The 23,174-nt window shown below is 25.6% G+C and overlaps 1 protein-coding gene across 3 annotated transcripts in view; it reads right to left on the reverse strand.

Annotated features, from left to right (window-relative positions):
- Window positions 1-16,210: 16,210 nt before the first annotated feature.
- Window positions 16,211-23,174, reverse strand: part of LOC119600399 (RNA-binding protein Musashi homolog Rbp6) — a 96,337-nt gene continuing 89,373 nt past the window's right edge. For 2 of the 3 annotated variants that reach the window (XM_037950591.1, XM_037950589.1), the window contains one exon: window positions 16,339-16,559. In XM_037950591.1, the coding sequence (XP_037806519.1) occupies window positions 16,518-16,559 (42 nt within the window). In that variant the 3' untranslated portion in view covers window positions 16,339-16,517. Of the gene's footprint in view, window positions 16,560-23,174 lie in introns of all 3 variants that reach the window. The other variant, XM_037950590.1, reaches the window with a different exon arrangement.

The following is a 23,174-nucleotide window of genomic DNA, read 5'->3' on the forward strand; positions in this document are numbered from 1 at the left end:
TAATTGAATTTGTTTACCTTCTGAGGAAGAGATGTTTAAAGACTTCCGAAGAAGCGAAAATAATTCTATGTTGAAGATTTGTTCTTACATTTTTATGAGATAAAATATGTTATATTTGGGGTTTTGTATTAAATGTGTCCATTACCTTAATTGATGTTAATATTATTTAAGTCAAATTAGTTGTATTCTATCCCTGCCAGCAATTTTGTAGTCGACTACGAGAAAAATTCACTTCTAATTTACTATTAGAAACTGACTATAAGTTATTACAATGTAATGCAGATCTGTCTTGAAATTTGGTATTTGGCAACGTAAACAATCGACTTTTAAAGACTACCTACAAGCTAAATAACATGTAATGCAGAAGTGCCCCAAAATTATCTGGGGAGAATTTTATTTCAAAATGTTTACTCTTGTTTATCCATTATTATGAGTTTTATTTGTGAACTTTAGTAGACTGACTATAAACGAACTACTATATAATGCAGAAATGTTCCAAAATTTGGTATTTGTTAACGAAAGCAACCGACTTTTAAAGACTAGCTATACGCTAACTATCATATAATGCAGTAGTACCCAAAAATTATCTGGAGAGCAATTTGTTTCGACATGTTTTCTCATGTTTCTTTATTATTTGGAATTTTGTTTTACATTTTTGTCATTTTCTTGTGAACATTGTGAAATTAGAGTCAGTAAATTGGAAAAATTAATTATAAACTCGGTCCCTAAATTCTAAATTCTGCTGATTAATACTGTAAATATAATACATTAACAGTTAACATTACACATAACATTTTAAAATTTATTTTAGATTTGGATCAATGGGAATCATGGAAATAATGAAAAAATCATTCATAATGTTATGGATACCGGTGTTATTATTAGTTTCCCTGCAGAAAACTGATGTCTATTAATTTTTACGAACTAATATCATAACTTGTATTAAAGCGAAATGTAATTTAGATAACTAGTAGTTAAATTTTAAATATATTTAATTAAAATTTAATTAATTAATACAGTAGGGAATACAAAAGAAAACTATTACTTGACTTTTATTCAAGTAACTTTAAGTTAGTTAATAAAGAGTTACCATTAAGCTAATTTTTTAGTAACTAACTTTAAGCTAGATGAAAAGACATGCATTTGCATATTTTGGTTTCCTAGGGCCTTAGTCAAATACATATATAATTTTTCACATGTTTTAATGTAAATAATGAAGTATGAAATGTTAACTATCTTCTAGCCTAATTTTTTATATATTTTAACCTGTACTTCTGCAGCTCATGCCAACGCTGAAATTGACCAGGACATGGTCCTGTTTCTATTTGGAAATTTGTCTTACAATTCTTGTTCCTATGTTACTCATCGCGCACTAAGTGCTCTGATCTAGAATTTTGTCACATTTTAAAATTTATAATGACAACGAGATGCTGTAAGTCCCTTATGTAAGTTTACACAAAGAAATATCAGCAAGCTCCTTTGTCATTAATAAGCCGTTGGAATTTAATTCAGTGTAACATTTGTAACTATAAATACTACGGAAATAAAATTCTCGTATTCATAGATATGAAGTTCCATATGTAAACAATAAAAGGAACGTTTTAAATAATTTTACGAAGTTTTCGGCGTGACTTAAAATTTAAACTTGTTTCTTCTATAATTGTTTATAATTTGTATATCAATGAAATTAAATTTAGTGTTTATTTGCGAAGTTTATATGATTCTCTGTTGTTTTTTTTTTTATTTACTTTTCTCAATATTATAGAAAACTATAAAGTATATGTATATATATATATATATATATATATATATATATATATATATATATATATATATATATATATATATATATATATATATATATATATATATATATATATATATATATATATATATATATATATATATATATATATATATATATATATATATATATATATATATATATATATATATATATATATATATATATATATGTATGTTGCTTAGATCATAACATAATATATTTTTTATTCATTAATATTTATTATTTGCTTTTGCTCTCCAAAAAGTAGTTTTCATTTATTTATCTTCTTTTTTGTTTTTTATTTTTAGCATTTTTTTGTATAATATCTTAAGATTAAATTATTTATATAATATGATTTATTTCTTTTTTGCTTTTTGTTCTTTTCATTAAGTGTAAATACAATTTTTTATATCATTATAATTAATAATATAATATAATATATTGTTGTTGTTTTTAGATACTTACCATCACTTAATAATTAATAGATTTCTTGTAATTATTATATATATATATATAAATTTAATTATAAGTATAGTGTAAAATATAAAGATATTGTCAATATAGTGAAAGTGTTATTTGCTTTTCTTATTTAGTTTTTATTATTTTTTCTTTTTAAATTTTTATAATTTAGTTTTGTTTTGAGAATAGAAAAAGCTTTTAAAAGATGTTAAATAAGCTTTTTCTATATAGGAAAATTAATGTTTCTTGTGTATAAGTGTGAGATTGTGTAAGTGATTTATTCTTTTTATGTATGTGTGTGGTAGAGGGACTATTCTCTCTTAACACTTTCACGGGGCATATAGAGAGAGGAGTTAAAGTTGGTGATAGAAGGGATATTGAAGAAAAATATTAAATCAAATGTTAGAAATAATAATTTTAATCAAACAAGTTAAATAACTAATTATTAAATGTTACTTAATAAAATATAATTTTGTTTAATTGTCGGTTTTACTACTACAATGTATAAGTAATATATATTTTTGTAATTTATATTTAAATATTTTTCTAAAGAAATGATATGTTATCTAGGGAGAGAGAGAGAGAAATTGGAGAGGAAGAGTAAAAATCGTATTAAAACGCATTTATTATAAAATTATATTAAAAATTATAAATATAATAGATATTTTTGAATAATTTATTTTCTATTCAGTTTAATAAAAGTGAAGAAAATAAATTGACTTTTATTAAAAATATAAATATTTTTTTTTTTTAAATCTCGTTAAAAATTGTAATATATTTTATTATTTGGTGTATGTATGTTGTGTATAAATGTGTTTTGGAAGGTTTTATTTTTATATCACCTTTATCATCTTTTGTTTTAATATATTTTCTAAAAATTGTTTATAGTTTGGTTTTCTTTGCATATTCATTCATTAAATGATCTAGCTTGACAATTTTCAAAAATGTTTCTTTTTCACAAAAAAGTTAAAGCTTTCTTTTTTTAATTTTTAAATTTTTCATACAATTATTTACTTCAATTATATTTAGTATAATGTATTTTCAATTTTCTTAAAAAGATTCTTATTTATGTACTTTGGTTTATATATTAAAAACGCTTTATATTTTTATGATGTTAATTGACTAAAATTGATCTTGTGTTTTTTTTTTTTTAAAGGACGCATTTTCAAATGTTCTTGTTGTTTTTTGTGTTAAATTAACAATCGTAAATACAGAATCGTTTTATTTGAAGAAAAACGTATGTATTTATTTTTTATTATACATTATACATAATATATATCTTTTTTAACAAAAAATAAATAAAAAAATAAAATAACTTGTCTATAGAGAGGCTTACATTTTTGAGATTTTTCCCCTTTGGTTTGCCAGATAAAAACAAATTCTTTTATCTTAAATGAATCCGAGTGTAGAAAATATTTCATCTTTTACTTCATCTTCATTGCAATTAGAATACTTTTTTTTTGAATAAATAAATTAAGAAATAAGTGGTTTTACGCATCTCAGTCATTTAACTCAAGAAGTGGAATGAATGGATGCTTGTCAAAATGATTTTTCTCCATTTCTTATTTCAAAGAGTAAAACAACGTTATAATTACTATTTTATTAAAATGTTTACTTAATCTACGAGAGTTTATCGTTTTGACAAATGAAACATTTTTTTCGAATTCAATTATATATAATATTATGCGATTGTGCTGATGCTTGTAATGCAAAATCAATAATTATTAAATAATAAGAAATAGTTATCTGAACTCCTTTGGACAATTTTTGCTAGGACCAATAGGTGAAATGTTACACTCATTTGAATAAAACCCTGTATGACCAATATGTCTGTTTCCAAAGGAGCCTTGCCGAATATTGTAGAAATGTAAATGCCATAAACAAGTTTTCTTTTGTTGTAAAAATTAATTTTAAAGCGTTTTTTGTTGTGAATCTAGTTAGACAGTCGTTACTTTTAGAGTTTTGTCAAGAATTTTTCTTTTAAGTGTAAATATTACATTTTATTTTTAATTCTTGTATAATTGTATAATAGTTTATTTTGGTATCTTTATCATCAACATATAAATATTTGTTATTTTGATTATAAATAATAAGTATTATTTTATAATATTTTTTGTTGTTGTTTTCAATTATTGCTTTTTGAACATGTCTTAAAAATATATATTTTTATTTTATTATATTTAAATTATGTGTTAATTGTAATAATTTAATATTAGTTTATAGGGTTTTCTCTTGTTTTATTTTATATGTATGTATATATATGTATATATAAATATTTTATTTAATATTAACTTATTAATATATTTTTCATAATAATAATTTGTTTTCTTCTTTTTTAATTTTCGTCAAATTTAAGCTTCTCCTATTAAACTGATTTAGAAGAAGCCAAACAAAATGTATAAATATTTTTTCAAATTAATTTAGTTTTTCTTTTAAAGTAACAATTTGTTTTTTTTGTTGTTGGACAAACACCGTTATTGCGGTTATTAACAGTTTTTAATGCAGCGTTGTTTTTTTGTGGTTTATTTTATATTGAGTTAGTTTTTAACCATATCCCTAACTAATATTCTTTAATATTCATTTATAATTTTCATAAAATGTTTAATTTAATTTTGTTAAAAGATTCTGTTTGAAAAAGAAAAACGAATCTTTTAATCCGAAAAACTTCTATCTAACCATTGAAATCGTTTAGCTTTTTTCGACGACATTTTTGTTTTTGTTTTAAAGTTCCTGCTCTTTAAATTGCAGTTTGTTTTCCCATTCTTTTTACTAACTAAAACTAGTACTTAATTTTTACAAGATTGTGTTAATGTTTGTTTTTCAATACATGTATGTATTTATATATGTACGTAAATATACGTTTCTTATTAATATATTAATCATTTTATATTTTGTTTTTAAATATTTGATTTCTGTTTAATTTATTTATTTTATTTAGTTTTAATTGTTAATTATATTTGTTTATATTTGGTTTATTTTTTTTTGTTTATTTGTTTTTAAAAATTGGTGTTTTGCAAACTTTTAACATTTTGGTTATGTTCGGTATTTTTGTTTTTTGGTTCTTTATTTATTTATTTTTTCTAAAAGAAATTTTTTCATATCAGCAGTGTAGAAAAAAATTTGGCAAAATTTCAGGAATCAAGTTGGATTTTTGTGTGGTTTACATTAGTATTTGTTCGTTATGATATTAATAACTAAATATTCTTTTTTCATTTCAAAGTCTATACAATGGAAATTTTCACAAAAAACACACATTGTTTTATTTAACAAAAAATTCGATATTCCAATCTAATGGGTCGATTATGGACAGCAACCAAACTTCAGTTGCAGTTACAGCAGTCAACGTAACTGACATAAAACTTGGTATTATGAATGGCAACTTTCGTTAGTTCCTAAAAAGTTATCGATATTGTGTCTTTTGTGGTCATTTTGACAAAATAGTTGCCAATTTGGCAACTGAAATTTGCAGCTGTCGGTTGCTAGTTGGCATCAGTAATATCATTGGTAAATGACAACTCAACTGAGGTTCGGTTGCTATTGCAAATAGACACTTACAGCTTTACTTCATTTTTAAAAAGGAAAATTAGGCAAAAAAAATGATCAATTTGGGAAATTTAAGATAGCTAAATGAAAATTGGCTCATATCATATGCGCTGAGCGAGATATTGGGGTTCAAAGGTTTCAATTAAGAGAATTGAATTTCCTACATTTTGGTTGAAGAATATTTTCTCATATCATTATTTGTTTTCCAGCTATAGTGTATTATTTTTCCATTGCACTAATATTTTCAAATCTTAATATTGATTCAACTGATATGAAACTTGTCACAATTTTTACTTTATTCATAAGCTGTTAATATATGTTTATACATTGTTATACGTAAGAATCTGAGAATCTCTAGAGGACCCATATATATTTTTAAAATAGTATCATAGGTCATTGTTCTGAATTAAATTTAAAAAAAAATTGATGGCCACAATCCACATGCTTAGAGTAATATTCTCACAAAATTTTATTTAAAATCAGATGTCAGCTTTATATATTATTTAGCCATATTAGTATACACTAATATTGTCAACAAATTAAACACGGTAGTCTATATTAGAGCTAGTTGAAGCAGTAATCTGATTTCATTGAAAGTTGGTAGAAATATTTTCCTATCTAATTTTTTTTTCAAAATATGAAAATTGTCAATATCATTTATTCTTACGACTCAGGGAATGATTCTGAGCCGATTGGTATACTTTAAGGTGGGTATAAGAGTATTCATTTATAGAACCATTAATTCTATGCGTTACAAACATCAGTACAAATCCCACAAATCCCCACTTAAGTAGTGTAGGGTATAATAATGCACTATAGCTCGAATGTAGTGATATGCAAAAATATCATTAAGCCAAAATATAGGAAATTTATGAAATTTGTGAACTTTGACCGCCAACATGTGATGTGTGGGTGTACGTACAATGAATATGTACGATTATTTACAAGTTTAATTAAAAACCTTTTGTTAAAATCCAAAATAACTTTAATAAACATTAAATATTGTTGGATTATTAAATAATGAAAGATGTTTGGATATTTATTTGACTTTTTAAAATCTTATCATATTTATGTCCTGCTCTAGCTCATCAAATACTATATATAACTTGGAGAAATTATATTTTAAAATATTCATTGACTACGTTTTTGGACTTAATAGAAAAAGGATATAGTAAAGATCCTTGTGGTGCAAAAATTATAGAAACTAAAGGGCTAACTAAATAAAGTGTCATGCGCGTCATCATAACATAGCATCAAATTTAGGTATAAGACATTTTTTTAACAAATTGTTGTCTTGTGCAGGCCTTTAGTAGATACACCTTATTTTGTGATAAAAAATAAATTTTACCCCGTTAGAATTTAATGATTTATATCTGAAATAAAACGTATTTAACTCTACATTATGATTTATATTATTTGAGTTTTATAGGTTTTTTGCTCCATCGTATTTTATTGGTATTTAAGAAAATTGACATTGGAACAATAATAGCAACGCTTCATAAGATTTCTTAAACGGTATTTTTGTATTTTTTAAAATTTTGTATGAAAACTACTCAGTTTTTGTTACCGTTTTTCATATAAAATTTTAAATATTGTTTTACATTCTTCTTTCTGAATACGGGCCTTAATATAAAAATATAATAGTAAAAAATTAAATTGCTTAAGAGTGGGCTTAAATATTAAAGTATCCTGATGGACAATTAAAATAATGGTAAAATAATTAATAAAACCAGTTTCACGAGTACATTTTGACAAAATTTAGTTTTCACCACAAAATAAGTTTATTTCTATTACTTTTTTCACCACTGTATATACATATTTACGTAGTAAGGGCGACTTTAAAAATAGCATAAATACATATGTATTTTTAATTTTTTATTGAAATTTTGATGAAATAAATGTTATCTACTCTTACAGGTTTATTTATAAATTTTTTTTATTTTTTTAATGTTTTGGGAACTCTCTCATATACAAAATATTTACTAAAACGTTAACATTATTTCAACTAATTACGTAAAATATAGATAAAATGCAATTTTTGATATGTTCTTTTCGATTTTTTTGCATTTTATTACATTTTATTAACAAAACTGTGCTGTACCTCATTTATGTATTTCTCGAGTCGAGTACTACATACATACGTATAAACCCAGCAGTTCGACAAAGAGTCATTGCATACGTAACAGACAGTCATTTACACTAATGTGTAACCATATGGTTGACCCTATTTTCTATATATTGGGTTATTCGTCACCAACGTACTTTTCGTAAACGAGAGTGAAGACAGTCGTCACTTTATTGTACCCTAGCAAAACGAGTAAGGGGACAAAAAAACATTGTTTTTTTCCATTGTACTTCAGAATGTAGATATTTTACACATCTATTGGAAACACAATTCTTATTTTCCACTAAAGTCTAACCAGCTGGTTGTACCCTATTTGAATTTTTTTGGTCATTCTTCACGAATGTACTTTTCGTAATCGAGAGTGAAGACAGTCGCCACTTTACTGTACACCAAGTAAGCAAGAGAGTGGCAGTCGTCACTTAACTGTCCCCGAGTAAACGAGAGAGGGGGTACTTGAATAAACTTAAGAATCGAAGGTGAAGGGAAAAAGAAAAAAACATGATCAGTTTTGTCTGAGTGCAAAGACAATTAACAGTTATACTATTTCATCACTTTTTAAGTTATTTGATTAAAGTCAACTTAATAAGTTGTTTAAGACAGTTCTCGCGAAAAAATTTGTTGTGTGAATTTTAAAATAAGAAAATGTTTTTTAATTTAATTAAAAAAAGTCAAATTTAAATAAGAAATATTTACAATTTGGAAGAGTGAATTTATTTAAGACGAGTTAAAACAAAAAACTTTAGCACAGATTACGGAAAAAAATAATCTTTCCTTAATATAACAAATTCTATTCTTTCAGAGTCATTTATGTGTATTAATGAATTCCAAAGTTTAAAAGTTCGATTTTACTGAAGATACAAATGAGCAGCAATATTAAAAATATTTATTTCAATATCTATTTAATCTAGAAATAAAAGTATTTTTTAAAGTGTTTTTTATTTTTCATAAGTTTTTAGAGTTTTATTTAACCCATCTTCAATACCTGTCCATTGGGCAAGCTACTTGGGGATACTTGACTTTCCCCTAGGACACGCCAATAGCTAGTAAAATAAATAGTAAAAGAGCTGGGTGGTTAGTTCGGGACTGTCCTGCTGGGAAGGTATATGCTATGTACATACCTGCATATGCATTTAACATGTATTTAACCCTTTAACACATAAGCCACCATAAGTGGTATGTCAAGTGGTTAGTTCGGGACTGTCCCGCCGAAATGCTGGGAGGGTATATGTTATGTACATGCCTGCATATGCATTTAACTCTTTAACACATAAAATCGACATTTTATAGAAGGTCTTCAAAAATACTTTCTAATGAAAAATTTTATATTTACATCAGGGTAATTTTATAAAATTTCGAAAAAAAAATGGGATTTTCAACATGACTTTCTCCGATTTCGACGAAATTTGGTACATACATTATTCACATGCATACGAAATTTAAAGTTCTCTAAAATTTCCAAATTCGTTACAGTTTTGATTTTATCGAGGTTCAAAATTCAAATTTTTTTATGATTTTTTTCAAAAAGCATAAAATTGGACAAGGTATATTTTCTAAACTATTTATCCGATTGAAGATTATGTCTTGCAGTTTAACATACTAGTTTTAAAATATTATAGCTTTAACATAAGGATAATTATATCAAAAAGGTTCCTTAAGTCAAGGATATTTCAAAAAAGTATCTTCCACTTTCAGTATTCCTTCACCAAATATAGCTTATAGTGTCATGAGCAAACTATAAAAAATTCAGAGTGGGGATCTCGAGAAAATCAGCTTTTATTAAAATGACTCACATCATTTCTATACAAATTTCAAAATTTATAAGTTTTTGTTAATAAACAATTTATTTTTTGTTTCGAATTTTTTAGACTTTTATTGAGTTCATCAAGAAATAAAATTATAAATTTTCAAATTTATATAGAACTGATGTGGATTATTTACTAAAAGTTGATTTACTTGAAATTCCCTCATTGCCCCATTCTGAAATTTTTATATTTTGCTGAGAACACTATAAGTTTTTTTTGGCGAAGGAATAAAGAAAATGGAAATAACCTTTTTTGAGATATCCTTGACTAAAGCAGGTTTTTTCATTATCCTTATGTTAAAATATAATATTTTAAATAAAACATGGTCAAACTAAAAGGCTTTCATTAGTGTCAAAACGATTAAAATTGTATAGAAAATATACGATGTTAAATTTAATGCTATTTGAAAAAAAAAAAATCTTAAAAAAGTGAACTTTGAACCTCAATAAAATCTAAACCGTAATGAATTTTAAAATTTTGGCGAATTTTTAACTTCGTATTTAATAAAAAAATTCTAAAAATAAAATTAGCCTCAGGCATTTAAGGGTTAATATGTACAAAAATCTTTAAAAAATTAGTACTAAATATTGCTCACTGATACTTATTAAGTAGATGTCTAATGTTGTAAAACAATTCTTTAGCTTTGGCTTAGTGTGACGTCTACTGTCTTTAAGATAATTAAACATTTTAAAAAGTTGTAGGAATTCAAATAAATTTAAGAAGAGTTTAACTTTAAAAGCCTCAGGTTTTACCGATATTTGCAAATTGTACAGAAATATTTTTAAGAAAAAGTGAAACGCAATTTGAGTTGTTAAATCGTTTATGGAGTTCTCAATCAAAAAGTTTGAAATGAATTAGTTTAAAACTAAACAAGTGGGACAAAATTTTAAAAAGTTTATGTTTGTTTAAAGATTTATTTTAAGACTTTAGTTATTTTATTTCTTGATTTTTTAACTAAAAATTGCACATTAATTGGCCTTTTTTCGTGTTTTTTTTTTAATAAATTCACTTAATTTGATAATTTCATTTTTCTTTTAGTTTCTTTAAAAGAGAATGATAATTTAATCATATTGTAATACAAATCATGATAATTATTACATAAATAACAAAACCAAATGTAAAATATTTAAATTTTCTTTTGTTTTGCTTTTAAACTGATTACTTAAAGATTTTGATTAAATTGTTCATTTTTGTTATCATCGTCATTTTACTATGTATTTTTTTTCTTAATTATATAAATATTTATGTAAGTATAAGTATTCCTGTCATTATAAATGTTTATATGTATGTATGTATTAGTACAATATACATACGTAATTAATTATTTAGCAGTACAATGTACTATGGTTGTTTTTGTTGGTTTGTATTTCCTTATATTTACGAATATTATCAATATGCTTTTTATTTCATTTAAAATTTAAGTATTTATAAATAGTAACATATTTCCCTAACTATTTGCTAAATGAAACATAACTTTTAAAAACAAATCTTGATTTCTTTTGTGAATCCTTAAAGAATCGAAATTCTTTTCTAAAAATTTAGTTAATTTAAGAATAACAATTTTTATTTCTTCATATAATGTGTATTCACACAGTGAGTGTGTATTTCGTGTAAGAATTGAAAATATATAAAAAATAATAATCATAACCGATGAACACTCTTTATATAGTATTTTTGTAGCAATAAAATGGAGACATTCTAATACGATTAAGCATAAACAAAATCTAGTGACGTAATTATTTGGTCTGGGTCGTTTTGTAAATGTTTGGTGCACACATTCTTTACATAAATGAAGGTTCAGGTTCAAGTTTAATATTGTATAGTTTAAGATCAGATATGAAACATATTTAAGACTACTTTATATGTTAGGTTTTATTTTTCAAATACAACGACCTATTTGAAAGTTATTTAAACAATATTAAAAATTCATAAAACATTTAATGCTGTTTAACTCAAAACTCAAATTATTCAGCCAAGGAAGTTCTGATTAAGGAATATGAATTTGAGATAAATATAGCAGCATTACTGGTGCAAAAACCTTCTAAAAAACTGGAAACATTTAAATTTTTAATTATAAGTTTCCATAAAAATTGATATTCTGATATTCCCACCGAAAATAAAAATTTAGTTTATTCTAAGATACCATTTCTAAAAATTTTTGTTCTGCCGTCAATATTTGTTGCGCTGGATCCTTTTTGGAGTTTTTATACCTTTTTCCATATTTTATGCAAAGAAAATATACACAAATTTGTTTAAATATGAATGGTATTTACAAGACACTTTCAATGTCATATCAAAAATTAATGTGCGATTATAAAAGTACATAATTTATAATTTGTCTGCTATTTTTTTTTTTTTTTAATTATACATAAATTTATTTATGATTTATTTCCTTGACTAAAGACGTTTTTTGATATCATTATTCTTATGTTAAAACTATAATATTTTAAATAAAATATTGTCAAACTACATGCAAGGGGCTAAAATGATTAAAATCAGATCAATAGTTTAGAAAATATACGATGTCAAATTTAATGCTTGGTAAAAAATCTTAAAAAATATGAAATTGAACCTTGATAAAATCTAACCTGTAATGAATTTAGCAAATTTTGGAGAACTTTAAACTTCGTATTTATACAAAGAATGTGTGTACCAAACTTCATTAAAATCGGAAAGGGTAAGTTACAAAACCTATTCGAAAATTGTTGAAATGCCCCATATATAATTTCTCATATAATTTCACCGAAACAGTTTCTTCTGTAAATTTTTCGAAACCAATTTCTCCTTTCATATATATTAGGGTGGGCCCGTTTCTATGGAGAAAAAAATAAGGTACTGATGTTCTCACCGAAAATTAAAGCTTCGTTCAATCTAAGATACCATTTCTCAAAATATTTGTACTGGGGTCAATATTTGGTGAGCTGGATCAAAGGATAAAAAGGTTCTTTTTTGCGGTTTTTCTAATTCTTTATGTTTCACGTAAAGGAATGATATGGAATATTGATATCAAATGAAAGGTCTTTGAGAGGCGCTTTCCGAAATTCAATCTACATCACACTCTATTTGAGTTTTTTTAAAGCAACGTTCATTACAAATTATGGTTCTATAATGTAAAAAATCAGTTTTGAAAAATTAAAATAAAATATTAACTATGTAGATGGAATTTTGAAAAACTAAAAAAATCATTTCGGAGAAATTGTATGATATTTAATATCTAATAATTTCAATTATCTACATTAAAAAATTCTATGTAAAAATTTGAAAATCTATAAATTTTTCCGAAAAATCCAAAAATGTTTAATACTTTTGTAATCGCACATTAATGTCTTATAAGACATTGAAATCGCCTTTTAAAACCTTTCATATAAATACCAAAATTTCGTATATTGTCTTTGCAAGAAATATGGAAAAATTCGCAAAAACATCCAAAATGGATATTTTTTTTCCTTTGATCCAGCTTACCTAATATTGATGTAAAGGTATAATTATATTTTTTATTTTTTGAAGCTTCTACATTATATTGCTCGTGAACAAAAATGTTGCAAATGAACAAAGTACAATTTCAGCAACTACTCTAGTTGAAATTTTTACATATGAGAGATTACATGCCGAGTGACCCAACTTTTGAAATTGATGTCTTCCGATCGGTATGAAATTGTATCACTGGTAGTTCTATTGTACAGTAGTTTAGACACAAATTTCAAAAATAAAATGAATTAAAAAACTTAATAGCTATCTAAACTACTTGGAATAAATTTTGCTAAGAACAACAGATAATAAGCTACATAGATGAGAGGATCACATGTTCGGCAAAAATGTCAAACTTTTACCCACTGTAACTAAGAGAGTTCTACTATGCAATAGGACTAACGTTTGTGCAAATCTCATATCGATCGGAAGACATCGGTTTCATGAAATCCCCCTTATGTGTGTAAGTATTTGGAATTATCGACAACTTTCAACTTTGCTATGTTCGTAATTGCTAGTTAAATTACAAATAAGGACATGAAATACGAATTTAACAATTAAGAGAATAAACAGTTAATTTTTTAAAATTTGTTTGTCAACAAAATTATAACTCATTTATTTGAAATAAATTATTAGAAAAAAAAAAATGGGAAGTCGGCAAGGAAAGCATTTTTAAATTGTCTTGAATTAAATTTGAAGAAAACACTTACCAACAAACGGAGCAACGAAAATATGTATTAAAATTCACTGGAGGAAAAGTATGTATAGCTCAACTTATTCAAATAAGGGAGCAAGTTGTACTTCCGGCAACATAAATTTCAACTGGAATTAGTTAATACAAAATAAATATTTTAATTCAATTAACTGAGTTGTAGCCAGTAATAGGGTCACTAAAGGCTCAGTTAGTTTCTACTTTTCGTGATCAAACAGCTGATTTGTTTTTAGTTCACGGAAAAGTGTGTAAGTCGTTTATTTTTAGATGAGTATTATTATCACTGACAGATCCAGATCCATTGAACTGTTTATACATTTGTTAAAACCGATGAAATCTATGCATTTCTCAAAATATTTGTCCTGACGTCAATTTTTGGGGAGCTGTTATGCTTGCTTTGTTAATAACGGTTTGTATATTGTTGTTTACATTATTAGCAATGTTTTGGTAGCGTACATAGGTTTTGATAAATTCAAATAAAATTCGATCTAGATTGAATTTTTAAAAATGGAGAAATCGTTTCGGCAAATTTTATTGAGGATTATTATGTATGTATTAATTTCAACGAAATTTATTAAATTCATCTGTGTTAAAATGTAAAAAATGTGAAAATTTTCCGAATAATTATAAAATTTCGATTACTTTTGTTGATACACAAAAATTTTGGAAGCGTCTCTCAAGGACCTTTTTTATGGTACCAATATTGTATCTTGCGATCTTTGCTTTGGATGTAATGTAAAAAAAAATAAAAAATAAACCTCAAAGGACCTTCTTATCCTTTGATCCAGCTCAACAAATATTGACGGTATCTTAGAATCAATTAAACTTTAATTTTAGTTGGGAACATTGACACCATATACAAACGAGGCCACCCCAACGTACATATGTACATATATGCGTATACATTTGGTTTGCAAATTGTTAACTGGGGATCATCAATGCATAAAATGGGGACAATTTTAGTGTATTATCATTACGATGATAAGATTGTATCTCGTGATGTATACTAGGGAATTTAGTCTGATGCTCTATCATTTAGTTTAGCCCTTATCATGGAAATATAAAATCTTTACGGTAACATTCCAAAATACGGCCAGCAAAATTTTGACATTTAACGGATGTCAATTAAGAGTAAATATAGGAAAAATCATTAGGATTAGTAGTCACTTCACTTTCGTGACGTATTGTCAAAAGTCACCAAAGCCAATTTGTTTATTTTTTAATAAAAATGTTTTTGGGAAAGTGTTTAAAAAATACTTTTATGTTGGGGTTCAGTACTATTTTAGAATTTCGATTTTCCATGCCTTTCGTGAATCATATATATTTTTGAAATTTAAGTTGTTCTTGTATTGTTTCATTTATTTACCACAGGTACATACATATATAAAGAGCTTTTAATGGAATTTTTGTTGTTGTCATAATATGTAGTTTCTTTTAGGTGTTAATTATTTTTTTTAGAAATATGTATGTTATAGATACAAATTTTTAACATGAGTATGTATGTGGGTGTGTGTGTATATTTGTATCTGTGTAAAATTTTATATTGTTTTAAAAAAGATTTCATTGCTCACATTTCAAAAGTGTTCAGTTAACAAGTACAATGTGTTTGTTTTTATATCCTGCGGTATTAAAACGTATCAACTTTGTTTTAATTTGTTTACTTTTTTTATAATTTATTTATTAATTTTTTAGGAGGATGTATATTTAAAAAAATACATATTATGTATATATTTTATATAGTTTTTAATATTTTTTTTTACTAAAATGTTGAGGGAAGATTAGGAGGGGGGATAAAAATAGGGTAGGGGCTTTTTGTTGTTCATTATTTAATAATATAATTTGCTATATTATATAATTTTTGTCGAGCTTAAATTACTAATTTTTATTAAGGGGATTTATTTGTTTTAATTTTTGTGGCTGTTGTTGATTTCTGTATCATTTACAATTACAATTATCTCATTCACCATCATCAGTGTTGTTGTTTTTACATTTATTTTGGCTCACATTATTTATTACAAAAAATTAAAAATTATAGCATTCATTTAATAATAATGCAATAATAATAAAATAATCGTAATTGTAATAATCATACAATATTAAATGATTTGTTAAATTATATTTTTTTTTCAAATTGTATACGTGTAGTTGTAGTTTTGTTCGTCTATTTGTTGTAGCGATGGCTTCCTTTGTTGATTTATCCATCTCTGAGTTTAAATATTTTTTTTTTTATCCTCCATAATTCTATAAAATGTTGATGTAGTTTTTTTAATGATGGTTTAAAAATTTTTTTGTTTAAAAAACTTTTTTTTTTTTGGATTTTTTATATTTTAAATTTTTGCTTGTATATATGCAAATGTTTAGTATATAGTTTTGTATATATATAATTATGTATATATTTTTTGTTTTTTTTAATTTTATATATATATATAGTAGAGTTGATGTAAATATGTATTTGGTGTAATTGGTTTGGTTTTTTGTTATTCTTCATATTGCAACATTTATATTTATATTTATATTTTTAAAACTGATGTTGTTGTTTTTTATATATTTTTTTAACATATTTTTTGTGTTGGTTGTTGCCGCTGCTTAACTGGTTTTATTTGTTGCGGTCGGTGCCTCCACTTAATGGTAACCATTTGTAAATGCCGCAGGAATTAGTGGTCCCTGGAAAAACAGAAAATGTTTATAACTTAAAAATAAATTATACAGAAATAAAAAGAACTGGAAAACGCATATTATGAAGAAAATAACATACTAAATTAAGACGTAATATAAACATAAAAATATATGTGTGTGAACCTATTTTTAATAATATGCTAGAGTGATTATCAAAACTGTTTCCAGACTACAGATTGAATTAACAAAATTTAGTTTTTTATCAGAAATTATTTAGTAGCTAGCTATACCCTGTGTGCTTTGCTACCCAAAAATCAATATACAAGGATGTTAAAGATTTTCGTTCAAAATTTAAAGATTTTAACTCCAATAGTTTCAAAGATAAACGAGTTTTAGTTTATAATTCCTATGGTAGGTGCCATGCCCCATGCTAGTCCTCCAATTTTTGTCCTAAATATTCATTTGAGGACTCTATCTGTTATACTTTTTCAGATATACTAATTTAAGATTTGTTTATATCGGAGGTGCCACACCCCCTGTAGCTACATTTTGTCAACATGTGAAACTCGCAGATTTTTCCATTTTTTTTTTCTTTTTTTTTCAAAAAAGAAAAAAGCCACTTCTATTTCTGTCACATCACTTCACGCATTTTAACTACTTTAATCATAGGGGCATTAAGTTCTTTCAATTTCTTCTTTCTACCTATTATAGAGCTATTGAAGCCCTATACATATATAAGTACACGAAATTTTGTAAAACATATATGTATACATATCGAGCCCTTTTCGCACAGAAGACGTAACCGACAAAAACTAAATTTTACAGGAAAGCATTTTTTTAATTATTTTCGAAGTAGGACATATCTGCCCCTATTATGGTTTACAACTCAACTCAGTTGAGTTGAAATTGAAACAACTCAACTTTAGAACAACTCAACTTATATTTGGTATTATGAATTACAACCAATTTCAGTTGTAATTGTGTTGATGTTGCCAACCTAAAAAGTGCTTTTTTGTCATAAAATTAAGTGAAAAGTTTATGAATTTCTGTTTTTCGTAAATGACAAATGTATTGAACATCTTTTTATTGTAAATTCGCTTGAAATCAGTGATTAATGAAATTTAAAAAAAATGTTTAAAAAAAAACTTTACTTTGTTTTATTTTAAAAATTTATTCTAAACAATTGAGTTGTAATTTGTTACAACTGCTTTTGATAAGTTGTAATTTTTTTCAAAAAAGTTGTAATAAATTTCAACTTTAAATTTTAAGTTGTTATCGATAATACCAAAGAGCAAAATTTCAACTAAAGAAGAGTTGAGTTGTAAACCATAATAGGGGCAATCATTTCTCCAAAACTCCGTTAATAAATATTATTACATCTAAAATATAGGATGCAGTTTGTTTCGATTTTATATTTACGCTATATCCGAGACAAATTTTTATAATACAAACAATGTTAAGGCGGTTACGTCTAAATTCTCTGTCTAAAAAATAATTTTTTTGTGTATATCTTTATATAATTTGTATATATCTGAAATTTATGAGTGTAATAAAATTTTTTTTATAAGATTTGAGGATCATCTAGCGATGTCCGTATATCAGTCTGTTTGTTGAAAACCGGATAGGTTCCGAACGTTAGGAGCTAGAGTGATGAAATTTTCCAAAAATGCTCATTGATGACAAATATTCTTTGGTGTTAAAAATGGGCAATATTTGTTCATGATTTCACTTAGCCCCCATACAAGTGCTCCCCGGTATATAGTTAAAACATTATAAAATATGTTGTTTATGTAGCATCGCTATAAAATTTTGCAGAAGTCAGTTTTATATACCTTTAAATTATGTTGGGAAGTATGACAGATGTCAGGCAATATTTGACCCTTGCCTCCATATATGGATCCTTTAAGAAAATGACTTAATGACCATAGCTGACTTAAAATATCAGTATAGCAACGATGTATGATGATGTTTTAAGATGGGTTCATATGCCTCTCATGCAGAAAATAAGTTTACAGTTAATAAATCATTCAGAAATTAAGAAAGTATGATAAAATTCTACAAAAATTATTTGTTTTCAAAACTAATCACGCGTTTAAATTCTTAAGACCTTAGTCCACAATTGACCAAATCTCTCGTTAAAGGCCGTATTCTGAAAATCACCCAGATATCCATATAATATCCATACATGGTACAATTCGCCATATATCGAATAAATAAGTAAAATCTGGTAGTATCGATTCATTAAGAGTCCATTTACAGGTCTGCCATCCGAAATCCACAAATTTACAAGCAAATATAATAAATGGTTAAATGATAATAATATAAATGCAATGTAATTAGTAATTAAAATGAACTAAATTCATAAAAAGTTATAGAAAATTATAAATTTCTGCACATAAGTTGCAATGGCATAGTGATAATTACAAGAATTTATAACAATTATACACAGATATGTAGCATTTCATTCACAAACAATTTTAATACTTTAATTTGTTGAAAATTTCTCTATAAATTTAATATATTTTAAAAGAAAATTTAGACGTAACCGACACCTTGCTGTTACAAAATTCATAAACAGAAAATATGTGTACTTACGACTTTTTTCTTTTTCTTGTAAAGTTGAAACGATTGGCAACGAAATTTTCAGAGATGATGCTAATGGTCCTAAATTATCGATTTCTATAAAGAAACGAAAATCGAAAATCATGTCGCTTACGTCCATTTTGCAAAAAGGGCTCGATGTATAAATTATCCTAATTTTTCATCTCTTGAAAACATACGATCGCCAAAAACCAAAGAGTGTACCATTCATAGAACAAATTATAAATACTTAATTTCATGTTTCTAGGTTTAATATTATATAAAATTCAAAAAGTACCTTTTGGGGAACGAAAAAGTACCAAGAAGTACCTTTTTACATGTTGTCACTATAAATACTTAATTTTATGTTTCTATGTTTAATATTATAGAAAATTTAAAAAGTACCTTTTGGGGAACAAAAAAGTCCAATTTATAGGTTCTCAGCTAATCCGGGCTCTACATAATTAATTTAATGTCCCTAGGTTCAATATTATAGAAAATTCAAAAAGTATCTTTTGTAGAACGAAAAAGTACCAAAAAGTCCCCGTATCGTGATTATGTATGTGTTTTGTTGTTGTTGGTTTAGAGTTTCTGTGTGAGCATGAATAAAAATATAAATTTTTGATGAAATTTTCAGAGGTTGTCTTGGATTTTTGCCCATATTATAGAAATTACAAACTCTCATGAAGGTGAAGGTTATAAAAATTAAGTTTTCTATACTGGATGTTATAAGGGATATACAGTGGGGAGCATATCTGGATACATATCAATCAAGTTATATTATAAAAACCTAATAAAATCCAGAAAATATTAAAAAAAAATTAGATATTTGATTTAAAATAAGCAACAGAAGAATAAGAAAAGAAAACAATAGAAAATTCGCGAATATTGAAACTTTATCTCATGTTTTAGCCAATTTTATTAAAAGGCCAATGTATCAATTTTTGCACGTTTAAATTTAATTAATTATATTTAATTAAAATTCGCGAATATTGAAACTTTATCTCATGTTTTAGCCAATTTTATTAAAAAAGCCAATGTATCAATTTTTGCACGTTTAAATTTAATTAATCTGTTTTTCTTTTATTTAATGAGTTTTATTGCATTTTTAAGTTTTATTTGCTAAACATGTACCCAGATTTGCTCGCCACTGAATATTAGAGGCCTGCATGAGTGACTTAAATAATAAATTAAAACATTTGAATTTATTCAAATACTGTGAAATGAATAGTATATTTGAAAATAGAGAGTGTTAGACAATACTCAGTAAGTAATGAGAGTGTTTATGTGATTCGTTAATACGAATATACATACATACATACATATGTATTTAATGTAATGGCATGGTTTTATTATAATACTACCAGTGTGCTTCGCTACCCTCATCGTAATGGAATCGTAAATGTATATACATATACAGTGTCTCACATAAGTATTCGAATTTGGTTGTACTTTGAAAAGAAACATAATTTAATAATATTTTTTGTGTGTGAAATGAATAATTAAATTTGTTATATTGTCTAGAGAGTCCTATGGTATAATATCACACTCTTTAAAATTTGGAAAAATTACATTTACCTCAATTGATTTGCTTTTTTTAAAAAAAGTCCATAAAATTGCCTCAAAAAAGTATTCGAATTTTTCCTGTATTTCATATATGATCATATTATACGAAACAAAAAAATTATAATCGAGTGTTGTTTTGCATAAAATTGTGTTAAGGGGTTACTATCGACGGAAATTATATATTTTTGGCCCATTTGTTCCACAATTTTGGAGCATTTGTACCATCTTTTCATGTAATATCATTAAAATGGCGATTTTTGACCATATTTGCAATTTTTTTCCTTTTTTCCAGAAATAAACCCAAACTTTAATATTGGGATTTAATAGACCCCTTGAGGCATCTAAAAATAATAATTTTTGTTATATGGATCTGTACTTAAATGTTCCAAGATGTATTTTTAGTATCGTTCTTCTGTTTCTAATTGAATTGTATGGATCTTAAGTCCCTTTTTGTACCACTAGGGTCGATATTTTCCGACAAAGTTGGCTAGTATACATTCATGTACATATTAGCACTAATATATTTTAAATTTTCAATACATTATATCGGCATACAATTCCAAAAAATGTCTTTACAAAACGTCATCCTATACAGTAGATTTCAGTTTTTACAATTCGTAACTTTCACCTTATGTTGCCCATTACAATAACACTGTAAGTCCAAAATTTTGGGTTTATTTTGATCATAGAAATCAATATTTAAAGAGATATTGATATTTTTGAGTTAGACCATACTGATATAGTGGCATGCAGCCTGGAGGTCATTGGTATATAAAAATAATGATACTACCATATTGAATGGTGTTTCTTCGAGGCATGTTTTGGAGTTGTACACTTCCACAATACATTGAAAACTTAAAATATATAAAAGCTGATATCTAAAAGAATATATACAAGAAAACTTCCCCGAAAATTTTTGACCCTAGTATTATGAAAATGGACTTAAGTTCCAATATATTGAATTAGCGACAGAATAATGATATCAATAATATATCTTGGATCGTTTAAATACAGATTCTTGTAACAAAAAATACTATTTTTAGATACTCCAAGGGGTCTATTAAATTCCAATATCAAATTTTGGTTTTATCTCTGGAAAAAAAGAGAAAATACTACAAATATTGCCAAAAATCGCCATTTTAATGATATTACATAAAAAGAGGGTACAAATCCCCAAAAATTGTGGACCAAATGGGCCAAAAATATATCATTTCGGTTGATAGTAACCCCTTAAAACAATTTAAAGCATAAAAACCATTCGATTCTAAAATTTGTGTTTCGTATAATATGCTCAAATATGAAATACAGGAAAAATTCGTATACTTTTGTGAGACAATTTTATGGACTTTTTTAAAAAAAGCTAATTTAATTTAAGTAAATGTAAATTTTTCAAGTTTTAAAAAGCGTGATATCAAACCTAAGGACTGTCTAGACAATATAACAAATTAATTTATTTTATTGCACACAAAATATATTATTAAATTTGGTTTCTTTTCATAGTTTACCTAAATTCGAATACTTATGAGAGACACTGTACATACATATCTGCAATATCAAAAAGTCCTCTTTTATATAAGTTTGATTTTATGATTCTAGTCTCAATATTACAGACAATTAAAAAAAAAACAGTTGAAGAACGAAAAAGTACCAGACAGTGCCTTTTTATAGATTTAAATTAAATCAGGATGATGCATGTTTGATTTTCAACCAAAAATTCCTGCGTGTATAATTTTATGTTTTTAGGTTCATTATTATAGACAATTCGAAAAGTATTAGTAAAATAACAAAAAAGTACCAGAAAGTAATCTTTTTTAAATTTTCGTTCAATCAGGATACTGCGTGTTTAATTTTATGTTTATATATTTAATATTTTAGAAAACTCAAAAAGTACCAGATGAAGTACGAAAAAGTGTCGAAAAACCTCTTTTATTTAATTTCATGTTCCTAAGATCAATATTATAGAAAATTCAAAAAGTGCCAGTTAAAGAACGAAAAAGTACCAGAAAATACTGCAGTTCAAATTTTGATTCACTCAAGTCCCTGATTGCTTTGTTTTATGTTTTTAGCTTCATTATAATAAAAAATGCAAATAGTACCAGTTGAAGAACGAAAAGTTGCTTAATTCAATATTATAGAAAATTCAAAAAGTACCTTTTGAAGAACGAAAAGTACCAAAAATCCTCCTTTTATATTTTATCACTTACTCAGGGCCCTACATGCTTAATTTTCGGTTTCTAGCTTCATGATTATAGAAAATTCAAAAAGTATCAGTCGAAGAACGAAAAAGTACTAAAAAGTCCCGGATCTACATGTTTATTTTTATGTTTCTAGGTTTAATTTTATAGAAAACTCAAAAAGTACCAGTCGAAGTATAATAAAGTTCCAAAAAGTCCCTTTTTATAGATCCTCATTTACTCTAGGCTCTAAGTGCTTAATTTCGTGTTTCTAGGTCCAAATTTTGTAGAAAACTCAAAAGTCAAAGAACGAAAAAGTACCAAAAAGATTAGAATAGATTCT

The sequence above is a fragment of the Lucilia sericata genome, unplaced genomic scaffold, assembly GCF_015586225.1.
Source record: "Lucilia sericata isolate MDLA Ls3-8-SP2 unplaced genomic scaffold, ASM1558622v1 Contig000112F_arrow, whole genome shotgun sequence".
Taxonomy (NCBI): Eukaryota; Metazoa; Arthropoda; class Insecta; order Diptera; family Calliphoridae; genus Lucilia; species Lucilia sericata.